The sequence below is a fragment of the Nerophis lumbriciformis genome, linkage group LG01 (genome assembly GCF_033978685.3).
Source record: "Nerophis lumbriciformis linkage group LG01, RoL_Nlum_v2.1, whole genome shotgun sequence".
NCBI classification, from domain to species: Eukaryota; Metazoa; Chordata; class Actinopteri; order Syngnathiformes; family Syngnathidae; genus Nerophis; species Nerophis lumbriciformis.
In genome coordinates this window covers 65,047,837-65,069,203 of record NC_084548.2, presented here as the reverse complement: position 1 = coordinate 65,069,203, position 21,367 = coordinate 65,047,837, and the positions used below count along the sequence as shown (strand labels likewise).

The 21,367-nt window shown below is 39.5% G+C and overlaps 1 protein-coding gene across 9 annotated transcripts in view; it reads right to left on the bottom strand.

Moving 5' to 3' along the window:
* Positions 1-21,367, bottom strand: part of LOC140679317 (major histocompatibility complex class I-related gene protein-like) — a 76,295-nt gene that overhangs the window by 30,041 nt on the left and 24,887 nt on the right. For 4 of the 9 annotated variants that reach the window (XM_072914411.1, XM_072914409.1, XM_072914413.1 and 1 more), the window contains exon 8: positions 15,929-15,946. The exons of 1 other annotated variant lie outside the window; for it this stretch is intronic. In XM_072914411.1, coding sequence (XP_072770512.1) covers positions 15,929-15,946 — 18 coding nt within the window. Of the gene's footprint in view, positions 1-10,812; positions 11,741-12,212; positions 12,272-15,928; positions 15,947-16,101; positions 16,198-16,455; positions 16,765-16,845; positions 17,125-21,367 lie in introns of those variants that run through there. 4 more of the 9 variants (XM_072914420.1, XM_072914421.1, XM_072914423.1 and 1 more) reach the window with 3 other exon arrangements.

The window sequence follows — 21,367 nt, the reverse complement described above, 5'->3', positions numbered from 1 at the left end:
TTTTATTATTAACAATTCTGAAGATTCGGAAAACCACGACCAAAATGACGGACAAGGATTCCGGCAGCAGTCCTTCTCAACAGAGCAGAACATGGCCAGGTTTGTCATAGGCAGACAAAGTTTACCATTATTTTTACAGTTAATTAATGACAAAAAATTTAATTTTGTTTGTAGTTTGAAGTGTTTAATTTTGTTTACCTTGTGCTTCTCTCATGGTGTATTTTTGTCGTATTATATTCTTTTACAGATCCTTCCCAGCACTCTTTAAAAAAAAAAAAACTCTGGGAAAAGGAGACAATCTTTTCCCCCAGATGTAAAAAAAGGGCACAGTACAAAATCTTTTTTGATGCAGTTTTACCTGGTGAATAAACATATTGAGAAGACTCCAAAAGCAGCAGAGGAACTGCAACTGTTACAGGCAGGGATGGGACGGCGGCCCATTAATGTAACAGAGGATGCAGATCATTTATGGGTAACGTGTAACATGCTATAGCATTAACATGTGTTCTCACACTCCCCTCCACCTCTCTCTCTCTCCTCAGTCCCTCTTCTTTGCTCTCTCTCTCTCTCTGTGTGAGCGTTCCCACCCTGGTCATGTACGGTAGCCATGCCAGCCATAGATTTAGATAAACACTATAACATTATTTTAACCGTGGACTTTATCAATATTAATCAGATATAATGGATACACACACAAAACAAGGCATGTATCTTAAATCATTATTTATATATAAAACATTTAATTGTTCCATGTATGTTACACTAGTAAGTTCTAGTGTCATAGCTACTGGCCTCGCCCACTAGCAGGGTTTTACTTCTTCTTCCTTTTCCTGTTTTACGGTGGTTGGCATTCAACTTAATGGTGCATTACTGCCACCTTTGCTCTGGAGTGTGGGTCAGACACTTTCTTTAAGAAGTAGAAAAAGAAAACAGACTGCTACGCTCCCGCAAACTGTGAGGCTTTTTCGCCCTAAAAATGGAGGATTTGATTTCTAAAAGCGGGAATTTTTCAAGACTGGACTTTCAGTCAAAGCAAGAAGTCATTAATACTGGGAGACCAACGCCAGAGCTGCCAGATTTGATTCAAACTTTTGGGGTCCGAGGACAGAAAATAACACGTTCATTTCGAAAGGATTGGTATACTGGAAAAGAATGACTTTGTGGCTGTGCTACAAAAAACGTATTTATTGCTTTCCCTACCTTTAATTTTCAACGAGTGACCGTGTTTGGACCCAAATGGCATATACTGATCTGAAAAACCTGCCAAGAAGCCTCGAAAAATATGAAAGCTCGTCTGCCCACATTCAAGGTCAGATTTCTTTCAAAACGTTTGGAATATCACGTATTGATCTGGCTCTAAATGAACAACGGAGACTAAATATCAGCATCCACAATGCCAATGTAAAGGAAAAACCTGATAAACGCCACTTGCTTTTTGGGGAAACAGGAGCTTGCATTTCGTGGCAATTATCTCAATTGAGAAAGAGAGACTTTCAAAACTCAAAGAAAAAGAGAAAAAGGAGGACTTCTACAACAAAGTCATAGTGTTAGAATAATTATGTATAAGTTATCACACAACTCTTATGCTTAAAGGCCGTTGCTATAGTTATTATCAATTGTGCTGAAGTTGTACTTTTCTATCTGTGCAAAGGCACACAACTTGTAATCTTCCATTGCGAGTTGTCTCGTATCAGCAGTTTGTTTCCAGACCCTGCCTGCTGACAGCCAAGGACGGACATCGAGTACCTCAACGCAGATAAAACAGAGACAGAAATCACGAGTGTCAGCACATTTCCATTCTAAATAATCATGTATTGTGTCTACTGGGGCTGCTTGCATTACCCCTCCCTTCAGAAGCGGCCTCAGTGATGTTAACTAGGGACCTCCCGAATAAATAGAGGAGCACGTGGGACTGTACCTTAGAGCGTAGGGTGAAACTGCAACTGAGTGTGCAGCCTAATACGTCTCTCCTCATGAGCAAAATTAAACTCTGTCTCTGCTTGATTCCTTGCTTCTTGTCTCGTTTAATAGATAGTTTGGTGTTTGAACCTGACACATAGAGATCTTCGTCCAGAAGGAAAGGTGAATAGACTTCATTTACAAGTAAAGGTAAGATAAACTGTTTATTTATTTAACTGTCTAGTGCAGGGGTCCCCAAACTACGGCCCGCGGGCCCGATGCGGCTTGCCAGCGTCCAAAATCCGGCCCGTGCGAAGTCCTAAGGTCTAAAGAAAAAGAAAAAAAAATTATTATCATAATTATTTTTTAAATAATTATTTTTTTTTTTTAATCTGTCCTTTCTAATCCATTTTCCACCGCTTGTTACTCTCGGTGTCTCCTAGCCGCTCAGGCTTATCATATTGTCTAGAAATGCATTTTCCCATCGATAACGTGACATCATTGCGCTTGCGCCGCAGTGTCGGGCGAGCACGCAGCAAGTGCGCGCTCTTTCAGTCAATTAGTGCTCGAGGAATACATATATGTATATATACTGTATATATATATATATATATATATATATATATATATTATATTTACATTTACAGCCCTCTTGGTGTCTTTACTCAATTAAACAATGCAGAACAAAAGTGATTTAAATCAAACAAATGCAAATAAACAGAAGAATGTTCGTTTGCATTTCGCATCAAAATTAGCTTCTTCTTTTTTTTTAACTCCCTTTTTATCGCTACTATGAGACGATGACGTCATCTAGCGACTTCTGGCGACTTTTACAACAGAATGAATTAAAATGAATGAAATAAGTTTATTTCGGTCATATAATCAACCATCAACCATTTTGTGTGACCTGTTTAACAACAGATTAGACATATTAACAATCATACACATTTACACACAAAAAGAAAAGAAAAGAAAAAGAATGACCGAAAAAGGAATAGGCTGAAGCCAAAGCTTATATTTGCCTATCCTATACATTCTCTGAACATTAGATTGCCTGGAACATCAACGTTAAAAAAATAAAATAAAATAAATGGGATGAAAGTAATTGTTACTATATTTTATAATTTTCAATTATTTCACCTTTCAAGGTTTTCTTAAACCTTAACAAAGAACTACATGTCTTCAGCTCATCACTGAGCTTGTTCCACAACAGCCAATAGCTACTCTCCTTACTGAGGAGGTCATGACACTGTTCAGCACCAGACGTCCTCCAAGCACCGCCTCACCATTTCCACCATGTGGAGCCAAATTCAAGTGAGTAAGGTTGATATTCCAATGCTTGTATTCTTCTTTAATTAGTTATTTTCTCACTAAGCAGGGTTTTACAGTATGATTGATGTTGATTATGAACGTGTTCAAACATGTACTGTCGAGTGACATTGTCTAGTTTTATGCTAGCAGTGCAGCAGCAATATTTATGTCTTCTTTCAGGTAACTTTCAACCATATAACTAACTGTGTGTTTATTGTGCTTGTTACTAGTGATCATTTCACCCATATAACTAACTAACTGTGTTTATTGTGCTTGTTACTAGTGATCATTTCACCCATATAACTAACTCTGTGTTTATTGTGCTTGTTACTAGTGATCATTTCACCCATATAACTAACTCTGTGTTTATTGTGCTTGTTACTAGTGATCATTTCCCCCATATAACTAACTAACTGTGTGTTTATTGTCTGCTACTAGTGAACATTTCACCCATATAACTAACTAACTGTGTGTTTATTGTTTCTGCTACTAGTGATCATTTCACCCATATAACCAACTGTGTGTTTATTGTGCTTGTTACTAGTGATAATTTGACCCATATAACTAACTGTGTTTATTGTGCTTGCTACTAGTGATCATTTCACCCATATAACTAACTATGTGTTTATTGTGTACTGCTAATGATCATTTCACCCATGTAACTAACTAACTGTGTGTTTATTGTTTCTGCTACTAGTGATCATTTCACCCATATAACTAACTGTGTGTTTATTGCGCTTGTTACTAGTGATCATTTCACCCATATAACTAACTGTGTGTTTATTGTGCTTGTTACTAGTGATAATTTCACCCATATAACTAACTAACTGTGTGTTTATTGTTTCTGCTACTAGTGATCATTTCACCCATATAACTAACTGTGTGTTCATTGTGCTTTGTTACTAGTGATCATTTCACCCATATAACTACCTGTTTATTGTGCTTGTTACTAGTGATCATTTCACCCATATAACTAACTGTGTTTATTGTGCTTGCTACTAGTGATCATTTCACCCATATAACTAACTAACTGTGTGTTTATTGTGTCTGCTACTAGTGATCATTTTACCCATATAACTAACTAACTGTGTGTTTATTGTGTCTGCTACTAGTGATCATTTTACCCATATAACTAACTGTTTATTGTGCTTGTTACTAGTGATCATTTCACCCATATAACTAACTGTGTTTATTGTGCTTGCTACTAGTAATCATTTTACCCATATAACTGTGTGTTTATTGTGCTTGTTACTAGTGTTAATTTCACCCATATAACTAACTGTGTTTATTGTGTCTGCTACTAGTGATCATTTCACCCATCTAACTAACTAACTGTGTGTTTATTGTGTTTTCTACTAGTGATCATGTTGCCACCTGTCTTATGGCATAGTTTTAACAAGTAAATGGTCGTTTGTTTAGTATGCTAATGATCGCTTATTAGCATGTATGCTAGGTGTTTAGCTGTGGACTAGTACTTGGTCAGTCTTAGTTAAGGTGTAAGTTTACTTACTTACAGTCTTAGTTAAGTTGTAAGTTTACTTACTTACAGTCTTAGTTAAGTTGCATAAACGTTTATTAAGTGAATTGTGACTCCAGCATATCTACTATCTTGTTTTTCACAGACCCCAAATGAATAGAGTGGACTAACAGTTGGTAAGTTAGTTTATATTATACTGCAACAGTAGACATTATCCAGCATGTGATAGATATTATCTTAACTTACTTTATTAAACAGCATTAAATGTGAGCCACATTAGACACATTAGCAGTAATTCATGTTGCCAGAAGTGATTGATAAATCATCTTTGCTCACAGTTAGCATGTCTTCATACTATACCAGCTGTTTAAAAAAGTATTACTTTCAAGTAATGTTTCTATTTTCTATAAAAACACCACATTTTAAGCACATTAATAGGTAACTATTTGTTGACTGTTTTCTTGGTCATTAATGTTTTCTCTTTTTATATATAAACAGAACATGTTGCTGCATGTCTTGTTTAGCCGAGAGCAGAATGTCAGGCTGTGTGATCCAACACTTGATGGCTTCCTAAAAGAAGGTCAGTCTTAGCGTCAAGATAAAACAATGTTACAATCAAGATGAGGGGTGTCCTGAGCCAATATTAATATTCAATATTGGTCCAAAATCAGCAACAAAACATGTATCAGATGATTTCAGCTTGCATTAAACAATGTTGCAGACTAAAACTGCACATTTGTCAGTCATTATAAACAATTATCACGTCATTATTGTTGTACAGCATGTACACACACACAAAGTCCCCAAGGCAGAAGCTTAATAGAAAGTATCCAGTAACAAACGTGTTCGCATCATTCAACTTACTGCGTCATGACCTTAATTTAAAGAATTATTGTGGCCGTTGGATGTACGCCAAAAACAATTAAACTAATTAGCACTCCACTTCAAAAGCATACGTTTGGTTAGTGCTTTTGATACAAACCATTGTTCTCTTAAGTAATTTCACTCGGCCAATAATTTTCTAACATTCTACCATAAAAAAAATAAAAGTATGTACTTTTTTGTTGTAAGTTTAGTGTTTTTCATACCCAACATTGTTCCGTGAATAATTTCACTTGATCAAGCCTTTTTAAACATTCCACACTATAAAATAAAAAAAGTATGTTCTATAATTTGTGCTAATATATCAGATTAATATCAGTGTCAGTTTTGTTTTAGTTCTAGTCTGACAATGCATTTTAGTGTAAGTCATATTTTAGTCATCTAATTTGATTTAGTTTTAGTGTAGGTAGTCAACATTTTAGTACACTAAAATTACAGTCAATTTAGACAAAAGTTGAAAGGATAACGCATCTTTGAAGTTGACTTGGAATCTTCCGAGTCACATTGAGCAATGAAGAACTTGGTAAGCCCTGACCATCAACATTTATCTTCACATTTAATTTAAAGGTTATAACGGAAGCATTCACATTTAATGCCTCTGCTTTGTTCATATTCCTTAAAACACATCATCCTTAAACTCAGCATCTGATGTTACTATTATTCGGAACTTCACCATGTGTAACACTCCGGAGTAAAGCAGCTGTTGCCGAAGAAAGTCCTAAAAGACCATGCCATGATGCAAAAGCGATAGGTGGCACCAATGAAACAAAGAGTAACACATTTAAAGGGGTCTGAATACTTTTCGTACCCATTGTACTTTTCATCACCTCCATTTCATGCACAGTGTTGTGAGTTGCTCTATTGTCAGAGGTTGGTCACTAAATACTGCTGATCAATGTGATCTTGTAGGCTGGAACCAGTGTCCAGCAGCATCTGAACATCACCACCCAAAGCTGTCAGCCCTACCTTCTTGCTGAGGGAGCAACAAGAATCACACCTACTTCCTTGTGACTGACAGGTACGCACTTCCATCTATGGCAACAGCTTCTGTGGGAGCCCCTTAATGAACTCTTTGAAGCGTTTTATGTCTTTTAGTACGTCATATAATTGATAAGTGATCATTTAGGCTTTCATACATAGCTTGTTCACTCTGGTGAAGTCCTTCAATGCAAGGTATTGTTGCAGGTTTTATTTAGCTAAAAAAGATGACTTCCAAACAGAATTTTCTGAAGGTTCTCCCAAAATAGTGTAGTGAACCAAAGACACCCACACTGCTTACGCTCAAGAATTGTCTCTTAATCCAACTCTTGCCTAAGTTTTAGATGTGAAGAGTTCATGCTCATTTAATTCCCTGACATATTTTCACACAGCTGAGAACTTTTCAGTTGATGTGATGCATGACATTTTGGAAGGGGTGGCCCAGTATGATTGAAATTGTTGTTCACATATGTCAAAGAACAAAATGTTACATTGGGTGGAATCAATTTAAGAATACAATGTTTTGAGTATGGATTCATGGAGAGAAACAAAAGGCAAGAAGCTGTGAATTTAGGTGGAGAGTTCAATGATTTTGGACTGAATGTGTTTTAGTCATGAGGAATATTCCCCTCATATTTGGAGATTTAATATACTCTACTGACCAACATTGGAGTCTACTTCTTTCATTGGTATGGACAGCATACATTGTATTTTCACCAATTTTATCACAAGGACTGTGTGTATATTTAAAACATTTGACTGTGGAACACCACAAATTGTTCAAGATGTTGTATCCTCAGAAATTTTTTTTTTACCAATGCACCATTTTCTTGTCCATCATCCATGTTGCATCCGGAAAGTAGGACCTGGACTTTATAGTCGGTGCACGCTATATGAGGGAAAGCACTTTTTCCCCCAAGAAACAGCTCAATTAATTAAAAAAATATTACAAAGACGCTTGCTAGAAAACACCAGACTCATATGGCATGTGTTCGGCAATCTTCAACAATCTTTAGTCGGTTGGATATTGGACAATGAAAAATGGTGTGTTTAAAAATGGTCAAAGGAGGTTGTGTAATTGCCATGGCAACAATGCAAGTGCCCAGTAATGTTCAACTTCTGAAAGTTGTCTGGGCTAAACTCAGTGGGTTTGTGTACTGCCCACATTTGGTCATTTGAGGCAAAATAAAGAAAGAAATGCTTGTGTTTTACTAGATTAAGTCAATTATAATCATAAACAAGACCCTTTAGCTTCTCACTTGACCTTTTATGTACAGTAACCATTCAAGAACATGTCCATGCTTATGGAGTGACCAGGTCAAAGCAAAACTTAGTGGTGTTGCATGTTGACAACCTGCATGATCCCAGGCCTTTTGACATACAAATGTAGTAATATTAATAATTAAGATAGAAAACACAATAAGATCATTAAAAACGTAAGGATTGAACATGATCAGTAAAAAGCCTGATTAAAAAAGTGTGTCTTTGTGAGGTCGAGTTAATAACATTCAGTTTCATGGCAAATCATCAATTTGACCATCAAACTTTGACCCCTTAAGGAGTAGGCTAAATTACTTTGTTCAGCTCAGTTTATTTATTTAAAGAGCACATTTTAAACAAGCCCAGTTGGCCAAAGTGATGTACAGACATAAACAATTTGCAACAAAAAAAGGGGCACATAGTGTCACATTTATATTGTAACATGGAAGGATGAATACATCAGAATAGTAAACATTACCTTAAAAAGAAGTGCAGAATCAACTAAAATACTATAAGGCAATAATTAATAAATGTACAAAACAAGAAATAAAAACAACCAAGAAATCCTGTCTAACTGGATTTGAACGTCATGGAGTAAAACAATATTTTTAGCCTACACTTAAATTGTCTCAGAGACTGTGAGGACCTAATAGATAGTGGAAGGTTGTTCCACAGTCTGGGCCCTGCCACTGAGAAGGCTCTATCTCCTCTGGTTTTTAGCCTAGTTTTTGGGACAGCCAGGAGGAGCTGGTCTGAAGACCTCAGGGTCCTGCTGGGACAAAAAGGCTGCAGCAGCTCAATAAGATAGGGCGAGGCTTCTTGGTGTAAGCATTTAAAAACATTGAGTACAATTTTAAAATGAACTGTAAAAGTAACTGGGAGCATAATGATAAACGGAACAATTCCAATAGGTCACAAGCAGCAATAATAATAAACGGAACAACACAATAGGTCAGGTTCAGCAATAATAATAATTACAACATTTACAATAGATCTTTAGCAGTTCTGCTGCTCGTGACCTAACAAGTGCAAATAAATGAGGTTTCCTCTCTGGCTTTCATACAGGGTTTCTGCAGGTATCAGCAGATCTAATTTAATGTTATTTTAATGCCACTTAAAATAACATTTAATGCCCGTGTCCTATTGCAGGTAGTTATTATATATAATCAAAAACGTACTATTGTCTATATAGACACAATTCTAAGCATTTGACAATATTAATCTTGAATACTTGAACAGTTTACATTAACTGTTACTCTGTGGTGAATTAAAATTGACTCACAAGATTGTTTAATCTGGGAATGTATTTTTCTGTAGTGGTAGCAGTAGCTGCCAGTTGTGGTGGCGACAGCAGAGGTTGCTTTGTGGGTCACGCCCAAAGAAATTTGGCACCGTTAACTGTCGTCTGCCTTTAATCGCCGACTTGAGATTAGCTAAAAGCATTTGTTATTTTACCGAATTAAATGTTTAGTAATGCCTGTGGATATCAAATGTAATGCTTTTTAATGCCATTTAAGGCCTTAATTATAGCAAAATCCGTTCAGTGAATTTTAATACTCACCCGGAAAAACCCTGTCATGTTTTCGATTTTCAGATTAATCGCAATTCTTATTTGTAACGATTCTTAATCGCTTCAAAAACCATCAAAAATGTATTTAAATTATTATAATTGTTTTCAATCTGTTCTGTCCAGCCACTCAGACAAATCATGTTGTTGATGTAGATCAGGGGTCCTCAAGTACAAATCTTGAAGGTCCACAAATGTTTTTTTGAAACAGGCTGGGTCCGTTTATTATCGGTCAAGCTTATATAATAGCAGGAGGTAGGTAGTTTAACATTTTCTTAAAATTAACAAAAATAAAATAAATATCCAATAAAATACATGAAATATTTTCTTTGAAACAAAAATAAATAAGAACTTTGAAAAAATTTGTCCTCTGCATTTGACCCATCCCTTGATCACCCCCTGGGAGGTGAGGGGAGCAGTGGGCAGCAGCAGCGCTGCGCCCGGGAATCATTTTTGGTGATTCAACCCCCAATTCCAACCCTTGATGCTGAGTGCCAAGCAGGGAAGAATGCTGGTATGAGCTTTTAAACATACCCCGTTAACTGCTGCCAATCAAATGGTGAATAAGATACTTTTTAGGGTTCATATGTTTGTAAATCTGACTGTGATGAAGTCAGTGCCTCACCAGCCATCAACCTCACCGCACGTTACTGCTCTGTTGCTATTTGTTGTTGTGTCATAGATTTAACAAAAATCTTGTTTGATGTTTCATATGGCTTTTTCAGCCTCGTGATTTCTTTTTTTTTAGCTCTGAATCATGAGGAAATGTCTCTTCAAATTCGCGGTGCTCTTTCGGATAGTGACGTTTCAGATTTTCACTTTTCACCAGAGCAACAGTACTGTTGCATATTAGACACATTGGTCTGGTACTTGCAGTAGGTAGGATGAAAACATATTGCTCTGTCCATTCTTCCTTGAAACGTCGGTTTTCCCTGTCCACCTTTCTTTTACCAGCCTGAGCCAACTTGGAGCATGCCATTGTGATTTGATTCACATTCAGTGACTGACAAGTGAACAGTTAGCGAAGTAGCGATACGAGACAACTGTGTGCCTGCAGCGAAAGGTTCCATGCACTGTGCACATGACCCAGGTGGTAACAGCCTATCAGCGCGTCGTTGTGAAAGAGATGACAACCCATACCCCGGAATTAGCCAATCAGAGTGGCGTTCTCTCGCTCTCACTCCGTCTCTCTCTCTTCCTCTGAGAGAGAGAGAGAGAGAGAGACGGAGTGAGTGAGACACGAGAAGTGTAAACGAAACGTGGAGATATTTGACTAAAAACAATGAAGAACGTTGACTTGCGCTAGCGATAACTCACAGATAAATACAATTATTATATTTTTTTATAATAATTATAATTATAATAATAAAAAAAACTTTTTTTTTTTTTTTTTTTTTTACTATAATTCGTGCTGGGTCCGGACGGACACGTCGCTGGGTCCGGACATGGATCGCGGTCCGCCTGTTGAGGATCGCTGATGTAGATGATCATATCTACTGTACAGATTTAATTTAGAAAAGTGTGGGATACTTATCTTACCTTATTTATTTTTGACTTCATTAAATGTTTGGGTAGAATTTTATTAAACAAAAACACATTTCTTTAATGTAATATATACATTGTTCATAACTGTTTATTTTATGGAGGAATGTAGTTAATCATAGAACCGGCATCTATTGTTATTAAAAAAAGTATTGGTTTTGAATCGAGAATCAATTCTGAATCAAATTGTGTGGTGCCCAAAGATTCACAGCCCTACAAGTTTACATTTCTTTGTGCTATTATCTTGCACATGTAAGAGGTCATTAGCCCAATTATGGCTTTATAGATAAAAGTGTACCAATGCCTCAAATTTCAAATAGAAAGATCTGGCCATCTTATGTGAGAGTTCAACTCACAATGATGTATCCTGGCTTTTCTTTTGGTAGTAGATAATACAGTTGTTCCTTTTTTAAGTTACTGTCTGTATGTAAGAGCTGTAGAAAGTTATGTTATCAATTTGACCCATTTTCTACCAGTTACTGCTATTAACATGTTGTATTTCCCTCTTGGTTGACAAAGGGTAAATGGCTAGAATCGCCCCCTAGTGTTTGGGAGGTGCATAGCGTTTGGCCAATGAATTACAGAGCTGTGTACGAAAATGAAAAGACATAAGTACAAGTATCCAAGTGTTACAGTGCAAGTGATCCCACCAAAGGCAGCAAAAATATTTGATCGTAACTCGTTTTTTAAGACATAAACATTAAAAAAAAGAGACCGTATAACACGAGGAGCAGTTTGATGATGAGCAAAGCACATCTCCTTCTCGTCTTTAAGTGTGACCACGCTCCTCAGTGGTCGCTCTGTGTCCCAGTGCTGAAAAGATCCTGGAGGAAAAGGATGACAGCACAAGAATCCAAGTGGAAGTGTTAGCTGAAAGACGAGTTTGGATGCGTAAACGGTCCATGTGAGCGAGGCCTGGGCGATATGGCCTGAAAATAAAATCTCAGATTTTTTCACAAGAAAGTCGATTTACGATTTTTTTTCCCACCTACTTTTAAAGAAAGGAAAAAGTTTGTTGTGCTGCCGCATTTTTTGAACAAACGTTGCAGCGTGCAGTCAGTTGTTCCAGGTGTGTTGCTGCAAATCTCAACTACTGACAACACTTTTCTTTTCTTTGGAACAACGTCTCTCTCTCGTTAGTGTTAGCATTAGCCATATTTTGCTAGGTGTGAATCTCCGCTAAAGAAATTAGGGTGGAAGCTTCTCAGGACAAAACATATTTTAAATCTACTGCAACAAAAAACTTAAATTGAAAAAAACAACAACAATATATCTGCAAAGTGTGAGCTAACTTACTGTGTTCCGACTGCTTTCATCCGTTGAGTTCTCTGAGCGCTAGGTATCCTCGTCACCAGCTGTCAGACAAACACAAACACACCGTGACCGCAACGCCTCACATTTTGTTCCTTTACTTCCTTCCAAAGGTTTTAAGAGCCCAGAACTTTTATGGTAGTCACAATGCTAACGTAGGGGATCAAATACTCATGTTCCCACTGTACATCTAGAAGGTGCATCTTCACTCGTATCAGATCTTTGATGTGTGACTCCATTGGTTGAGAAACATCAAGAAGCAGAGTGGTGCACTTCTACTTCCTGTCAAAAGTTAGATATGTGACACGTTTACATTGCCTGCATGTCAGCAGGTCACGTGACTCGGGGAAGGGTATGGTATCATTTACATTTTAATCAGAGCTATTAAATAATCAAGATTTATATTTAATATTTAACTGTGATTCATCACATTTTGTCCATAGTTATCTCATAATTATCCATCCATCCATCCATTTTCTACCGCTTGTCCCTTTTGGGGTTGCGGGGGGTGCTGGAGCCTATCTCAGCTGCATTTGGGCGGAAGGTGGGGTACCGCGCCACCTCATCGCAGGGCAACTCATAATTAATCAAGGTTAATCACAGATAGTTTATTAGCTTTAATAAGTCTACCTTACACCAGTGGTCCTCATAGTTATTTCACTAAGTACCACCTCAGAATACACTTGGCTACCACCACAATGACCAGCATTAAAACACGGTAGCGTAGAAAGCCTACGTATTCATTAAAAAAAAAGACAGAGATTATATTTAACAAGTATATTTAACAAAATGTTTGCCCACTGTAACGTTCCACACAGTTTGAACAGTAGCACTGTGTTTGAATATCGGAAAATAAAATAATAAAAAAGTCACATCATTACAATATTTAATTAAGTGATTATTTGGCTTACCACTAGATAGAGCCGTACGACAGCTTGAGAATCACTGCCTGAGACAGATAATTGTCAAGTTTTGAATACTGTCAACATGGGACTGGATCATTTAGTTGTTTTTTGCACATGTTTGTTATACATTATGCTTTTTAAAACAGCTTAACACAAACACTTCACACATGTGCACCACTTCTGACACAGGCACACATTTACTATAAATAACTATTATACTATAGCATAAAAAAGTGCCTGGGTCAGCGTGTCGGGTGTGCTTTCCTTAGATTACCGTTTAGTATCATTACTCCACAATACTGATCGGTCGCAGAATTAGGGGTTATGACACCCATTTTGCAATTGCTGTGTAAAGTTTGTTGTTGTTCGATGTGGAATGTGATGAGGACTCGGCTCACGGCGGCGGCAGATGGCTTCGGTCTTGTCGGGAGACCCTGCTGTTTTGGGTAACTTTTGCCATTTAGTGTGCCCTTTTCTTTTTCCGTTTCTGCTCGGTCTTTGTTCCCGCAGCACCTGTGTGTTTTCCCGCATTTACGGTGAGGGCTGACGGTCACACATCAGGCAAAGGGATATAAAAAGTGCTGTTAACGGAAATTAGCGTTAACTCGTTACTTTTCCTTTAAATTTGACAGCTTCGATGTTAACCAATACTAGTACCAAAACTTCCAAAAGCGGTAGTTTCCGTCTCTGCTATCCAGTAAGGTTGGTAACGATAAACTGGTTTGACTGGATATCCAGTTTGACAATATAGCGATTCGGTTCAGCCGGTAGAAATCCCCTTATTCGATCAGAATCAGCTGTGAATCTTTAGATTCATCGATTAACGGACCAGGTGTTGCACGAGACAATCAGTTCACAGGGGGATGCCTCTGGGATGCCTCTGGATCAGCAGACTGGGGTGGTGGTTTCTCTTTTTAAAAACAGGAACCAGAGAGTGTGTTCCAACTATCGTGGGATCAAACTCCTCAGCCTTCCCGTTAAGAGGTGTACTGGAGAAGAGGCTACGTCAGCTAGTCGAACCTCGGATTCAAGAGGAGCATTGTGGTTTTCGTCCTGGTCGTGGAACTGTGGACCAATTCCTTAATGGTGCATGAGAGTTTGCCCAAGCAGTCTACATGTGTTTTGTAGACTTAGAGAAGGCATTTGTCCATGTCCATTGGAAAGTCCTTATGAGAGTGCTCAGAGAGTATGGGGTAGGACATACAGTACCTGTATGACCAGTGTCAGAGCTTGGTCCGCATTGCCTGCAGTAAGTCGGACCCGTTTCCAGTGAGGGTTGGACTCCGCCAGGGCTGCCCTTTGTCACAAATTCTGTTTACAACTTTTATGGACAGAATTTCTAGGCGCAGTCAGGGCGTTGAGGGGATCCGGTTTGGTGGCTGCAGGGTTAGGTTTTTGCTTTTTGCGGATGATGTGGTGCTGCTGGCTTCATCTGGTCAGGATTTATGGCTCTCACTGGATCGGTTTGCAGCTGAATGTTAAGCGACTGGGATGTAAATCAGCACTTCCGATTTCGAGTCCATAGCTCTCACCCAGAAAAAGGTGGAGTGCCATCTCCGGGTTGGGGAGGAGATCCTGTCCCTAGTGGAGGACTTCAAGTACATCTGGGTTTTCTTGTTCATGAGTGAGGGAAGAGTGGATTGTGATATCGACAGGCGAATCGATGCAGCATCTGCAGTGATGCGGACCCTGTTTAGGTCCATCGTGGTGAAAAGGGAGCTGAGCTGGAAGGCAAAGCTCTCAATTTACTAGTCGCTCTACGTCCCTAACCTCACCTTTGGTCATGAGCTTTGGGTTATGACCGAAAAAACAAGATCATGGGTACAAGCGGCCGAAATGAGTTTCCTTCATTGGGTGGCGGGGCTCTCCCGTAGCGATAGGTTGAGAAGCTCGGTCGGTCAGAAGGCCCCTCGAACGCCTCGGAATCCCCGGGAAGAGGTAGACGAAGTAGTTGGGGAGAGGGAAGTCTGGAATTCTCTGCTTAGGCTGAGTTCCCCCGCAACCCGACATCCGATAAGCGGAAGAAGATTGCATTTTTATATCATCCTATCAAAGAAAGATGTTTATTTAGATAGTTTATTTTGGTCCATGTCTAAAAATAAAAATATTTGACATGTGATTCTGTTGTCGTTTTACTTTATCTTTGCCTTAAAGCATTTTAGGGATATTTGTCGTGTTTTACACATTTGAAAATACTGTAAGCATATCACTTCTACAGAATGTTTTTTTTTCTATATTTGAAGATGAATGTGCCTACAGTGTTTACATTCATCAGGTTATTTGTATTCTCATGACATTCCACTAATCAGTTGATTGTTCAGTTTGTCTTAGAAGATGTTTGACCTCTCAATAGAGTAGTTTTCATCAGTTCATGCTCTTAGACTTAGCTTGGACAGATCTCGTCTGAGCGCTTGGTGCCAAAGTCCTAACTATTCATCCTCTAACATGAGGAGGAGCGTATGTACAGGAGGGAATGCTCTTGTTCTTTTGTGGTACAAAAAAGAAAGTGTCCATCAACAAATGTTAACCATAGAATGGAATCATTCATAAACTGTATTGAATCATTCTGTTTTTAAAATGTAAAGTTTTTGAATGGCATGGTAACCCATGTATTTCGATGAATATTGAATCGTCCGTCACTAAGAGATGTCCAACTCTACTATCCAGTAAGACAAAGTGAAGATTTTCAGGCTAAACTTGTAACAAACATCCACATCAGACTTTTTTTTACAAGTGATTGCTTCAACCCTGCTTTGTTTATAGCGGCTCAAAGAAAAGAGAACATGATTGACTTACCAGCTGGATCATAGTTGGCTGAAATGAAAGACAGACAAGATGACTTGGACTTTTGTCTTCACATCACCTTTCTATGTGAGAGTGTGTCTCTTTGAGGATCTCGGAGTGTTAGTTGGCACCTTTGCAGCCTGGAGGAAAGCACCAACTCATAAAAAAAGAAGTGTGTCCCTCACCTTGTTTGTTCTTGTGACGCACGGCGACTACGACAATGATGGCGAGGATCACCGCAACGACCGCCACCGTGGCGCCGACGGTGACCCACACATTGCCTGTTGAGAGCAAAAAAGCAGGTAGAGGAAACCTGAATGAGTTCTTTGCATACATGCTATCTAATGTCCAGCATTGTTCTTGTGACATGGATCAATAATAGTGGAAGTTCTGATAACATATCGCCAATGTTCTTGATTTGAGGCTGTAATAATTCAACTTAATGTGTCGAATGCAGCTGAGATAGTCTCCAGCACTCCCCGCGACCCCGAGAGGGGCAAGCGGTAGAAAATGGATGGATGAATGGGTGTCTTTCTCACCTTCATCGCTTGCGTTGCTCAGGATGCTTCTTCTCTCCAGCTTGGTGACCAGGTCGTCTTTGACACCAGACAGCTGAAACACACATTCGTACTTGCCCTCCACTTCGGCCGTCACCTCCACTTTCAGATCCACCGTCATCTGGAAGGTTTCATCAGGGTTGGGCAGCATTTCTCCATGCACCACGTTCTCATGGAGCTCCTTGCCGTCTTTCCTCCAAAACAAGGCTGCACTGCTGGGGTAGAAACCTGTCGCGGAGCAGCTGACTGGAGAGGACGGCGTCTTCTGGAGGAGAAACACCTTTGGAAGCTCTGCATGGGAAAGAGTGTAGGTTGTAATGTTACTTATGTTCCTACAGGGGGTGGGCTATCAACATACATCATGTGGTTTACCTGTTCTCATTAGGATGTCTCTACCAAAGTTCAGATAACTTTTCAAGTTATCAACACAGAGTCTAGTTAAGCCAGACTTTAAGTTCTCCATAAGATCTCGATCTTCGTCCAACTGGTGTTTCATGGGGACAGCTTGTGGTTTTGCTGCAGTCCATGTCCATGTCTTGGTGTCTAACGCTAAAAAATCTTCTCCATCATAACTGTACTGTCTCCAATAATCGGTTTCATAAGTCTCATCATCCCATTTACAGCCGTACATCTTCTGGTAAATGTGAAGACCTGAAAGATTAACACAAAGTGTATAAAATAGAGTAATACCTAATCACCATCAACCCACTAGCACACATTCACTCTTGTGTCTTTAAGAGGTCATACTATGATTTTAATCTACAATTACCACAATTCTTTGTGTTCTACATAGCCTGCAATGATGGTGCTTTTTGTAAAATTGGATACATTTTGCTTTACAGACCAACTTCAAGCTCTTTCTGAGTGTCTCTTGAAAACAAGTCGTTTTGGGGGCTGCCTTCTTAGATGCACATGCGTTTTGCCACATAACACAAAATATAACCAGGCACTTCTTACTTCTTCAGATGAGGCTGGAGGTCTGTGTAGTGACCAAAACCCTCAAGTAACAAGCTTGCGTACGCACCAAAATTTGCCCTGACATTTGGCCTTTGTGCCCTCAAAAGGTTGACAACATAAAAGGACCAACCAATCAAGCAATCAATCTTTATTTATATAGCCCTAAATCACAAGTGTCTCAAAGGGCTGCACAAGCCACAACGACATCCTCGGTACAAAGCCCACATACGGGCAAGGAAAAACTCACCCCAGTGGGACGTCGATGTGAATGACTATGAGAAACCTTGGAGAGGACCGCATATGTGGGTAACCCCCCCCCCTCTAGGGGAGACCGAAAGCAATGGATGTCGAGTGGGTCTGACATAATATTGTGAGAGTCCAGTCCATAGTGGATCCAACATAATAGTAAGAGTCCAGTCCATAGTGGGGCCAGCAGGACACCATCCCGAGCGGAGACGGGTCAGCAGCGCAGAGATGTTCCCAGCCGATGCACAGGCGAGCGGAAAAGGGGAGCAGAGGAGAAAAGAAAAGAAACGGCAGATCAACTGGTCTAACAGGGGGGCTATTTAAAGGCTAGAGTATACAAATGAGTTTTAAGACGGGACTTAAATGCTTCTACTGAGGTAGCATCTCTAATTGTTACCGGGAGGGCATTCCATAGTACTGGAGCCCGAATAGAAAACGCTCTATAGCCCGCAGACTTTTTTTGGGCTCTGGGAATCACTAATAAGCCGGAGTTCTTTGAACGCAGATTTCTTGCCGGGACATATGGTACAATGCAATCGACAAGATAGGACGGAGCTAGACCGTGTAGTATTTTATACGTAAGTAGTAAAACCTTAAAGTCACATCTTAAGTGCACAGGAAGCCAGTGCAGGTGAGCCAGTATAGGCGTAATATGATCAAACTTTCTTGTTCTTGTCAAAAGTCTAGCAGCCGCATTTTGTACCAACTGTAATTTTTTAATGCTAGACATAGGGAGACCCGAAAATAATACGTTACAGTAGTCGAGACGAGACGTAACGAACGCATGAATAATGATCTCTGCGTCGCTAGTGGATAAAATAGAACGAATTTTAGCGATATTACGGAGATGAAAGAAGGCCGTTTTAGTAACACTCTTAATGTGTGATTCAAACGAGAGAGTTGGGTCGAAGATAATACCCAGATTCTTTACTGATTCGCTTTGTGTAATTGTTTGGTTGTCAAATGTTAAGGTGGTATTATTAAATAAATGTCGGTGTTTAGCAGGACCGATAATCAGCATTTCCGTTTTCTTGGCGTTGAGTTGCAAGAAGTTAGCGGACATCCATTGTTTAATTTCATTAAGACACGCCTCCAGCTGACTACAATCCGGCGTGTTGGTCAGCTTTAGGGGCATGTAGAGTTGGGTGTCATCAGCATAACAATGAAAGCTAACACCGTATTTGCGTATGATGTCGCCTAGCGGCAGGATGTAAATACTAAAGAGTGCAGGGCCAAGAACCGAACCCTGAGGAACTCCGCACGTTACCTTAACATAGTCCGAGGTCACATTATTATGGGAGACGCATTGCATCCTGTCAGTAAGATAAGAGTTAAACCACGACAAAGCTAAGTCTGACATACCAATACGTGTTTTGATACGCTCTAATAAAATATTATGATCGACGGTATCGAAAGCAGCGCTAAGATCAAGAAGCAGCAACATAGATGACGCATCAGAATCCATCGTTAGCAGTAGATCATTAGTCATTTTTGCGAGGGCTGTCTCCGTAGAGTGATTTGCCCTGAAACCGGATTGAAAAGGTTCACAGAGATTGTTAGACACTAAGTGTTCATTTAGCTGCTGTGCGACAATTTTTTCGAGGATTTTCGAAATAAAGGGAAGGTGGGACACCGGTCGGTAGTTTACCATGAGGTCAGGATCAAGGTTAGGTCTTTTGAGCAGAGGATGAATAACCGCTTTCTTGAATGCTAGGGGAACAGTGCCAGAGGAAAGTGATAAGTTTATAATATTTAGCACTGATGGACCTAATAATACAAAAAGCTCCTTGATAAGTTTCCCAGGGAGTGGGTCAAGTAAACATGTTGTTTGTTTTATCCCACTTACACGCTGTAATAGTTCCTCTAATGTTATTTCATCAAAAAGAGAGAGACTATTTTGTATTGCAGTATCCGTCGTAGATACAGTTGTATCTGTGTTCATAGAACCCAGTTGTAGCTGGGATGCGTTGTCTTTAATCTCCTTTCTAATGAGTTCAATTTTCTTATTAAAGAAATTCATAAAGTCATCTGCCGAGTGGGTGGAGCTATTGGGAGGAGTCCCTTGTTGGGTTAGCGATGCTACTGTACTAAACAAAAATTTAGGGTCGTTTTTGTTGAGGCGGATGAGATTTGAGTAATATTTAGCTTTAGCTAAGGTAAGCATGCGTTTATACGATATTAAACTATCACTCCATGCTTGATGGAAAACCTCAAGCTTGGTCGCGCGCCATTTGCGTTCCAACTTTCTACATGATAATTTATGAGCTCTGGTTTCCTCTGTAAACCATGGGGTGCGCCTTTTAGGGGCCCTTTTTTGTTTTAGCGGTGCTATACTATCAATGGTTTTGCGCAGGGCATTGTCAAAGTTGTTAGTGAGGTTATCAATAGAGCCGACATAATTTGGGAATGGTGCCATTACCGAAGGCAAGAGTCATCGTTGTGGCGGCATTAATGTTGCGGCTGCTATAGCAGTTATTATTATTATTAGTTTGTTGACAATGAGTCAGGACTTCGAATTTTATAAGGTAATGATCGGACATTACTTTAGTATACGGGAGTACCATAACTTTGGAGGTGGTGACACCCCTGACCAGCACTAGATCTATCGTATTGCCGTTGCGATGCGTAGGATCATTTATTATTTGTGTAAGACCACAGCTATCAATTATAGTCTGGAGCGCCACGCACTGAGGGTCCGATGGGGTATTCATATGGATATTAAAGTCCCCCATTATGATTATATTGTCTGCGTGCGTCACTAGATCAGCAACGAACTCTGAGAATTCATTAATAAAGTCCGAGGAGGGCCCTGGGGGGCGGTAGATAACAGCCATATCGAGAGGCAGCGGTGCGACAGACCTCATAGTAAGCACCTCAAACGATTTGTATTTATTATTTAGGTTAGGGGTAAGGTTAAAGTTTTCATTGTATATTAGTGCGACCCCCCCACCCCTTTTAAGGGGACGGGCAATATGCGCATTCGTATAGTTAGGAGGAGATGCCTCATTTAGCGCAAAAAATACGTCTGGTTTGAGCCAGGTTTTGCTAAGACCAATGACGTTAAGATTGTTGTCTCTAATGACCTCATTAACTAATAACGTTTTGGGAGACAATGATCTTATGTTTAAAAAGCCCATATTATAAGTATTGGGCTGTTTTGACGAGTTTTTGTTTAAATTATCCGTAGTAGAAATAATAATGTTGCGTTTATTATACGTAGTGCACTTTAAATAGTTTCGACCATATCTAGGAATTGATACGACAAGAAAAGGACAAGTGGTCTTGCCCCTAAAATGACGACATTTCGGGCCTGGTCCTACCCTAAGTTGTACGTACACCACCTCCTCTCTCCTACACGTCCCTTTATATTCCTCCCCTTTAATTGGTTGTTATGTAACTGTCTGCCTTTCCTCCCACAGTTTCTGCCAGGACTCCTCTCCTCCTCCTCCCGCCCCCCTTTTCCAACTGGGATTTGAATTAACTCATTGTCTTCCATTTTGAGTGCTCTTTTGGCTGTTATCTGCTCTTTCGTTGTCCAATATTCCAATGTGCGCCAGGATCCCACAGAAGTCTACCACAAGACCAGTCAGTCCTCTGAATCCTAAAAGGTAATAAGCTCACTTCTAGCAACAAATCATCCCTACAAGTCTCTTTTACAATTAGACTTTCCATAGCTGCAGCTGAGTCTGAA